General features: G+C 38.7%; 1 protein-coding gene across 1 annotated transcript; it reads right to left on the reverse strand.

Annotated features, from left to right (window-relative positions):
- Positions 1-373: 373 nt before the first annotated feature.
- On the reverse strand, positions 374-7,088 carry LOC115740039 (SEC12-like protein 2). The gene is made up of 10 exons (XM_030673397.2): positions 6,716-7,088; positions 6,028-6,122; positions 5,586-5,736; positions 4,919-5,010; positions 4,702-4,801; positions 3,983-4,058; positions 3,736-3,856; positions 1,933-2,049; positions 1,782-1,849; positions 374-920 (listed from the first exon to the last, which is right to left on the reverse strand). The coding sequence occupies exons 1-10, from the start codon at positions 7,001-7,003 to the stop codon at positions 835-837; spliced, it is 1,194 nt and encodes a 397-aa protein (XP_030529257.1). The 5' UTR covers positions 7,004-7,088; the 3' UTR covers positions 374-834.
- Between the last annotated feature and the right edge of the window lie 2,896 nt (positions 7,089-9,984).

Raw genomic sequence — 9,984 nt, forward strand, 5'->3', positions numbered from 1 at the left:
TCCCTTTTCTTGCAGAATGAGTGGTTTCTGAGAAAAACAAAGCGTGTGATCCCGTTATCAAACATGGAATCCACGTGAAATCACCATATGTTCTTGCACCGAGTCAGTTCTTTCTTAATCAACTATAAAACTGTTCATATATATAGTCCTTGGACTGTAGGCAAAGGTGGAAATACCTTAGCTGCATCAGTCAACACCTTTTTACTCGTGGTATTATGTCGGTATACTGCATCTCTCCTGTAACTGTGGATCCCACTCATTTAGGATCAAAACATCACATTAAGTTCATATTGGACTTGGTAAGGTGGATCTACCACGAAGTAGGTGCAGGCCTAAGTCGCGACAAGTTGCATGAACATGAATGTGCGACGGAAAATGTCCATAATTCATCTTGGATTAGTGTATAAAGAACAGAAGTGGAGTCATCTGCCATGAACATTGGCTGAGAGATCATAGATTCACCTAATGATTACAAACCATAGTACATCTTCGGTAGACTAAAGATTTGTAATCCATCTATCGACAATGATCAAGATAATATGTTCTCCGGAGATCAATAGATCCTATAAACAGTAGCATGACTGTACTTACTGAAATAAATCCATCTCGTGCTTTTATCATACCTATAGATGGATGTCCAAAATCGAGTCGAGGTCAAGTACATGCACTGCACATTAGATCAACTCAAAGGGCCACACATTGACGAAATCACAGTGATGAAACCTATTATAGACCGACTAGTCATTACACTGAGGTCCCTAAAATTCATCTGTGAATTTAGCTTTCCTTATTTTCCCGCATCAACTATCGCCTTAGTTAGGAAAACTGACTGTACTAGGGGAAAAGACCCTGTCTCCTCATGAATTCCATGGCAATTGCAAGTAGAACTATAAATATAATGAGCCAAAATCTTGATCCTCCTGCATTAACAAATAAACATAAAATAATGAGACACTAGTAAGAAGCTAGGGAAGCATCACCACTAGCTTCTTTGTTGGAAGTATGCTTCAGTACGGAAAATTGACAGATATAGAAGATGCAAACCAAAGAAGCTCTCTAAAATCGAACGTCAAACTTCAAACTTTGAAGCCTTCTAGAATTCAATGTCTAAGTCACAAGAACCTTGACAATTTTCAGAACATACTTCAAATGAAAATACAGATTCAAGTACCATAGATCCAAAGATCTTCACAGCACTTGGAGGTACTGCACTCCAATTACTAGGACTTGACACTCTTCAAATTGAGGAATCTAGTATTCATAATACTGAAGGATGGTTTTAGAAATGGAGTCTCCTGATGCCACAATCTCATAGGGAAACAAGGTGGAGGGATAGACGAAAAAAGGACCCAAATTACAGTATTCATTCTGTGGAAAGAATGAGGTTCTCTTCAATCAATTGACATGACTTGAATAAGGCACCATAGACCTCAATCAACGTTCATGAGAAAATGAAAGATTAATATCTAGCATAAGATTTTTCTTCCCTTTTCGGTTTACTCTACAATAAAGACCTTGAATCCTTATATATGATACTTCAATTCTTAATACACCTGAGCTGAAGTTTAAAAAATTAACCTGCATGGGAATCTATAGATTCTACGTGTGTTTTCAACTTTCAGAAGCATTCCGTCATTTCTGTGCCTCAAAATATTCCCACCTCTTACACAACATTCATTTACAACAATAACACCAAGTATGACCTTATAAACTTTTTTAAAAACTGCCTTGGTTTTCAAGGCCAGATTTGTATGAGTTAGGGTATCATAGAAGTCACATACCACCAGTATTCGTGTCTTGAACCTGAGTCACTGTAGCACTTGAGTCCATGGATACTGAAATAATTGCCCTGTGGTGCAATCAATCAGAGTTAAAGCTGGGGGGCACAACAATCCTTTACTGCAAAGATGAGGATAGTGTCTTAATCAAAACCTTGAATCGCGAGAGAATGCTAATGCCGTTACAAAACCAAGATGTGCTTTTTTCACGACAGTCTGAATCTTCATACTAGTTGAATTTAAGATAACGATGTCTCCTTCTTCCGTGCCGCTGCATTCAATTATCAACCAGAAAAGGACCGTGTGAGTGCCTCTTAAACATAAACCCAATTGAATGTGAAGTGACAAAACACGTACAGTAACCATTCAAAGTAGACATGGAATGAACAATACATATTCAAGAGAATGCATTGACTGACGTAATCAAAGCAAACACCAACCTAAGAGGCATGAGTAAGAGGCAAATAGCATCATTCAATACCATTCAATGTAGATATAGCCTCCAGGCAACGAGATCAGCAAGTGTTCAATCAAGATGAGTATATCGATTAATCATTTGAACCAAACTGACAGTTATTGTCTCATCTGTTTGACCGTAACGCTGTAAGTATGACGGTTTAAAGGCTGCAGTGCATCCTCTTTCCAATGAGGGCTACTTAACTCAATTGAGCTCCAATGGCAAGTATAGAAACCAAATCCCAGACTTGGGGCCAGATTTGTATATATGCCTAAACAGTAAAGGGATTACTTGATGAGTATAATGCATAGACTATATACACTTTTTGTTCTCCACATTGATAATTAGAACTTTCAGTGCTCCACATTCATTATGTAGAAATATTAGCATCCAAGGGCATACAGCATTTTGTTGCTGCTGTGGATGGCAGATTCAAAAAAACTTCATACTACATCCAGCTGACTGAGGATATATTCATCCCAGGGAACAAGAATGTGAGAAACTAGGGCACTTTCTTCAAAGGTCCTAATATAGCAGTAACACCACACTGTTTTTTCCCCTCAATTTATCACTGGTGACAGCAGACCCCACCCTTTCTCTCCTTTACCGTACAAAGTCATAATTTACAGATTCAATTGGTTGCAGTTTCATTCCACCTTATTTATTTTTTTAAATATGAAAGCAAAGCACATTTTATCGGTCTCGATTTTGTACCTCTCTAAATTGTAAAGACTACTTGAAACACATCGAGAAGTATATGAGCAGACTATCGTTACATAAATGACACCTTTGCTTCTTTGGAGATTTAATAAGAGCAGCCTTCATGCTACTTAATCATCACCAAGTTGAAGGAAGTGTTCACTCATTTCAGTACTGGACCAACATTATAAAGGATAATCTGGTAAACTGAAGTTGCTGCTTCTCACTGGCAATTCACAAAAAACGAATTCTATATCGAAATCTGACAAAAGATTTCCATCTTCTTATATTTCATTTGGACTTCACTACAACATCAATTTTGTTCAGTTATCCCAGACTACTTGAAGGATGTCATCTGGTATCCTTACCACCATACAACCCTTCCATACATAACATCTTTGTTTCTTTGAACAATAGAAATGAGCTATCCATTTCCGAATATTGCAGGTTTCACTATCCTGTTAAGGCACATGATTAAGGTTCAAACTAGGCTTTATCCTTATCCTACCTAATCATGTTGCGGGGAGTGTTCACTCATTGCAATGATGAACAGAAGCTTATATGATCAAGTAAATCAAAGTTGCTGCTTCTCATTGGCAATTAAAAAAAAAAATTTAATCTGTAAGTTTTAGTGAAGCCAAATGCATGAAGGCTGCATAAAAAGAGATTCCCAAGAAAAAGAATTATGATAAAGGCTGCCTAGTCCTTCTCATCAAGACAAATAACTTCTCAGCTAAGAAATGGGTGATAATATGATGGCTGCAGTCAGTTGTAACATGAGGTGAGACTGTGATTACTTACACCGCAAGAAGTTTTCCATCTGCTGAAACATTAAATGCAATAATTGAATCACGAAGCACACGCTTGGAGCCAATCCTCGTCCACGAGGATGTGTTCCATGTCAAAATGCTTTCCCCTCGACCTAGTTGAGAGTTGCAGAAAATATGTCCAATCAAAATGGAAAAGAAATGTCTTCTTTTTTTTTTTTTGTGGTTGGAGGAAAGGAAACATCTTAGTGAATAAAAGATGAGGCCCTCGATGTTATCACCTGTGAATGCAGTGACATACAAAACCTGCGTCCCATCGCTACATTGAGAAAATCTGCAAAATCCAAATCTCTCACCCTGAACAGAGCATGGGGAGCCCATCAGCCCCAAGACCATGAAGGGCAAAACAACTCTACTGACAGTGGTATCAAAGTAAATGTCCAAGAAAGATGCCCTTATTTCGGTTATGCACCAAGGATGTTTTAGTTCGAGGATGATTGACCCCTGTACTAGCTGCATGTATTTAGGTTACCTTTCCCAGAAATGTTTCACCAATTCAAACAAATTTTTCCTACGGATTGCTTGATGTAAATCCTTTCATTTCTAGATCCAAAATATAACCTTGTCTCATAGTTCGCTCCACAAATTAGGTCCATCCAAATCCTGCAATACATACAGAGTTCTCACAGACTACCAAGGCAACAAATTTTTCTGTAATCATATGAATCTGCTTCAATGGTCTGTCTTTATAAACTAAAGAACACGTGCATGAGTTCAAATTCCGATCCTCTGTAAAGAAGTTGTGAATTGCCTCATTAGACAGGATACCTCGTCTGTGCTTTGGTTGTAGTTGCACTCTTAAAATTCAAGTCCACTTGATTGCTTGGTAGACATTGAAAAGTGTACAGATATTTAAATTACCCGACGAACCAGATCTTATATGGAGAATCCAAGAACTTCAGTTGAAAATTTAAACAAGAAAAGGGTTTCATGAGCTCACATTCTCTTTTGGCAGAGAAGCTACGGCAACTGAGGAAGTTAGATCCCAAACCCGACAGGGCCCAGAATTCCCCAAGGAGACAAGGAACTTTCCATCGAGGCTGCAATGAGGAGTGTGTTGTATTGAGATTCTATAATTAAGGGCCACAATACCTTATTCCTACTTTTTATTGAGCTTTGCAATCAAGAGTTATTTGATGCTTCAACAATAAGAAAACCTGAAAGCAAGGTCTTTCAGAGAAGAATGAGCCTGGGCCTCATTGAGAATGATGTCCATGCTGGGCCATTTAAAGACTATAAGCTTGCCATCCTGTACTGCACCAAAGTACACATCATCTGTCATGCTATTCCAATGATTTTTTCCCAAGAGTAAAGCAGGACCATTAAATTTATATCATGCTTCATCAGATCATTCCCTAAATGAATGTAACTAAGCAGCATGTTCCACACTATTATTAAAAAAAAGCACGAAAAGTTCGCATGAGCTCGGGTATTCAATGCAAATGAAAGTGTTTAGAAACTCCAAAAAGTCACTTTACTTCTTTTTCCCACCGTTCTTGATCATTAAATGACAATTAAAACAAGAATCGGGTTAAAAAACCTTCAATTTTTTCATGACCAACCTTGAATTAATTAACCAAGGTCAAGGGTTCAAGAAAACATCCTAAAATTTAATCTAGCTAGCCATGCAAACTGAAATGCCCTTAAAAAACAGAATACTACGGTCCATAATTTGAAGTTTTCTAAGTAACTCATCTTTCTAAGAGGGAAAAACGCATGACACTAGATTAGTAAAGCATCTTTCCATCTCTCCTCATACTAGAAGTACTTGTGCAATATATCCATCTATCCTCTTCGCATACAACGGAAGAAAGAAATGTCTACCTCGCCACCAGCAGCAAGCAAAGAACCATCATGGCTAAATACTAATGCTAACTGTTGTCCGGCATTTTCTAACTGCCTGAGCACTTTCTCTGACGTCTTAAGGCCCAATTTATGGTCTTCAGCATTTTCAGGATCCTCCCATTCAAACAATCTGTTTAAGCCAAATAAACATGTTTGATTCAAATTGTCAAGCAGCAATAACCACAGCACAATCTAGCCTTCTCTTTTCAATGAATAAGAGATTATAAGTGGAAGTGGAGAGGAAACAAGGACATAAATTTCTTGACATAGCTGAAAGTGATCACGAGAGAGAACTTTCGAAAACACATAGTTGATTGACATACCTAAAGCTCAAGTAGTTAGCCAAAGTTACCACCAACATCAAGCTAGTGTCAAACGACCACAATGCTCATCAAAATAGAAAGGCGGCAAGACAACATACCTACAACCTTTTGGTAATGCGCAAATGACACCATCTCCTAGTGGGTGAACAGCCATTCTATACGGCAAATCGGAACCAGTGCCAAGCTTAGCGACCTGAGGACACAGGATAAAGTAGGGGCTCCGGTTATGGGACTAATAACCCAGAAAGTGCAGATGGTAAACGGTATTGAATTGCCCATAAAATGAATGATGCACTGGAAATAAATATTCCACATCCAATTACGGATACATACAAATGCAAACGATTCCCCAGCATTAAACTTGACCGATACACTGCCTCCATCCATTACAAAGTCAATATCAAAGCAAGTGGCGAAGAGAAACGATAATCACTTGCTAAAACACATAACAACTGTGATTCAGTTCAATATCTCGTCAAACATAACAAAAACAGGCACCTTTAACTTTTTAGACAAAGGCTCACCCTCCTGTGATCTAAAACTTCGAAACGAAATGTGCCACGTCCATTCATTCCATAATTCAGATAAACTTATGGCGAGATTCCAATGAACCGTGAAACAAACGCAGCCGATTAAACTCAGGCTACCTAGACATGTAGACTCGCAGCCTCACCGTGTTTAATCAGTCGAAGGAAGTGATCAAACGAGAAACCAATCAACCAAACACCCAAACCGACATGCCAACACAGCGGATCACACAGATCGATCGAGGATTTCAGGTCTTACAGGCTGCTGGGAGAGAGAACCGGATGCAAAGTCGAACTCGGAGAGGAGGACCGCGTTGGGGATGCCGCTGCTGCCCTCGCCCCCGCCGCCAGCGAGGACGAGGTAGCTGCGATCGGCGGCGAACGCGTCGCCAGGGCGCTCGCCGTCTTTACCTTCTCCTTCTGCCCCTTGCTCTGCCCGTGGCTGGTCCGATTTGAAGCGAGCCTGAATGTGGTCGAGGGGAGCCCAAGCGGCTCCGTAGAGAGGCACGCCGTACTTCTGAGTTTCGGGGAGCTTGCTCTTCACCATGGATCGGAATCTGCGAAGGACACTCTAGTGACGTCACGTTGCTCTGCTTCCTGATCTGAAAGAGCTAGCGCAGTGAGGGAGAGAGAGAGAGAGAGAGAGAGAGGAAGACGAGCTTTCTTTTGGCCTAAAATTAAATGTGCTTTGGCACTCTTTCTAGTTTCTAATCAGGTCCTTGGATTTTCAATTTATTTAATCTACGTCCTTGAGATTGACTCGGATTTACCAAATAAGTCACTTCGACACCGAATTCGACCAATATCAATCAATCCGGCCATCGGACTTTGCCGACTTATGACGCAGGCTCGGACTTTTCCTCATCACCACAAGTTTGTCCTTTTTTTTTTTCTATTTTCTTTTCCTCGAAAAAGAACAGTTTCATAGCCACACCATCGCCAATCACCTCTCTCACGTCCTTGCCGCCGTTTGTCATCCTTTGGCTGCCGCTTGCCATCCACCGCTCATCGCTCGCTAGTCTCTAGTCCTCAGCTCCCATTCGTCGTTCGCCATCTACCATCTATAGGTCACCGTCCGAGGTCCAAAAGCAACCGTAGAAATTTTATATTGTTATCAAATGAATTTTTATTCCGAAAATAGAAATATTGTGTCATTATTAAACGCTTATATCTACTCAAAAGCTCGTCTAGGAAATAAAAATAAAAATAAAAATAAAATCTATTTATGGCCAAAAATAGAGCTCGAAAAGAAAATAGTTGTCTCTAACAAAAAAAAAATAGAGAATAGTTGTCATTCGCGCCCTAACTTTCTCTATTTTTCTAATTTTTTGTTCTTGGGAACGGGGTTTGAGATAGAAATCTATTTGATAAAGCAATTTTATTTTTCTATTTCTAGAATAAATTTTTAGTCTATAAATAGGTTTGAAGCATAAACGAGAAGTAGAAATTTTTTTATTTCTAGAACAGAAATGGAAATAAAACTTCTTCTCATCGCTCACTCCCTCTTTCTCGCATGTAGTCTCCTCTCTCTCGAGTCCCTACAGACTGCCGTTGGCCCATCGATAGCCATCCGTTGTTCGCCGATCACCAATTGTTAGTCACGGTCCGATGGCCGATGGCCAACAACCATAGATCAGACGCCGATCGCCGCCTATTGGTCACAATTTGATGGTCGATGGCCAGCAACCATAGAAAATTTATGTTGCGTATGGTTGTCAAACATGTTTCTCTGCTTAGAAACCCGCTCGGGTAATAGAAATAGGCAATTAATTAACTTCCTAATTCAAAATAGCTTTTGAAAATAGAATTGTTATCATTCACACCCTTAATTGTCTAAATTGTATATTTAGAGCAATGTAGTAAATTAGTGAACTTCCTAATTCAGTCCGACCAAAAAAAAATTCCTAATTCATAATATAATTTAATCCAAATTATTTCGTTGTTTTTTTTTGGTAAAGTTAATTTTTTTTTTGGTAAAGTATTATTTCATTGTTTAAATTTGGATAATCATATATTTAAGACAATTTACTATAGCGACTTTAAAATTATATCACGAGTAATACACATATAGCATATAGAAGTTGCCACGTCATAATTTTCATCTTATTTAGTAATTGCATGTTTATACTTATGTAGGTTAGATTGCACGTTATGTCAGATTAGTTCACAATTTTGGCCAGTCATTCAATTAAGTCGTGTCAGGTATCATTAATTTAATAATTTATGCAAGTTAAACTTACGTTAAAATATAACATAGTTTAGTTTTCACAAATAAGAAAAAACCCAAGAAATTTACTTATAATTGCATAATCATTAAAAAATCATGTTTAGAATATGCATGCATTTTTTGTTAACATCTTGCAAATATTTGGGTGATTATTCATGGTAATGTTATGCCTTTCTTTGCATTGAGATTAGCCTTATTTCTAACAATTTATTCAGTGCTTTGATTTTTTAAGTGTTACGTTATTGATTATGCGTATGCATGATAACCCATGGTTTAAACTTAAAATCAACATATACTACTTCTAAAGTGTTTTTGAAAATAAAGAGACAACGTATTCAAAGGGCGATAGGTTAATCTAGTGTAATTAAATTGCCGAAACTATTGAATCTCTGGTTCATATAAGTAAAATATATCCTCACATTTTACTTGATGTCTAATTGACCCTAACTGTTTAGTGATGGCTCTAGAAGGTTAGAAAATTGCATGCTAAATCGAGTATTGAGTTGCAATTGGTGGGGTTTATGACAGCCCGCGCTAAACACAAACGATTGCCTTGAGAGAGGAAATTCGTTCTCTATAGTCCATTAGCCTTACCTTAGATGGTTCACTTTTAGGATAAAAGATTATGCCTTTATATATATTTTTCCTCGTTTTCCCTTTCTAGCATCCAAATAATCTTGTTGTCCAATCACTTCAAATCATTTCTCTTATTTTCTCTCATAATTATCTACATCTATTCTTTTTATTCTTATTCATTCCATCCAAATGGAGAATAAATTTATGTTCTATGGATATAAATTTGTCAAATCCCCAATTTCTAGGCCTATATGCTGTCTCCATTACGTGACTACAATACGGGCTTATTTAATTCTAATACCCACGGCTATTTATTCAAAATCCAATCAAACTGTTACACCCGACCCTTCTCTTCTCCTCCCCCTAGCAGCCGCCATGCCCAATCGCCACGCCGCCCTCCGCCATCGCCACCAACAAAGTCCCCATTGACGTTGTTGCCTCCAAATTGAGCCACCGTCATGTCTAGCCAAGCCACCGGTAGCCAACCTCTCTCTCTCTCTCGTACGAATTTCGATCTGGGTGGCTCCTCCATGGCCGTTGACCCTATGACAATGGATGCCAAACCTTCATATCTAGAGGCGTTAGCGGCTAAGGCGAGGCACGAGGCGGCGTTAAGTTCAGAAACAGAGAGAGTTAAATAAAGAGAGGAGAAATGTTTGGTTTGATTGGGATGATGGTCATTGAGGAGATATGATCCGGTGTGCTTGAACACTAACACGTGACGC

This window comes from Rhodamnia argentea, chromosome 5, assembly GCF_020921035.1.
Source record: "Rhodamnia argentea isolate NSW1041297 chromosome 5, ASM2092103v1, whole genome shotgun sequence".
NCBI lineage: Eukaryota > Viridiplantae > Streptophyta > Magnoliopsida > Myrtales > Myrtaceae > Rhodamnia > Rhodamnia argentea.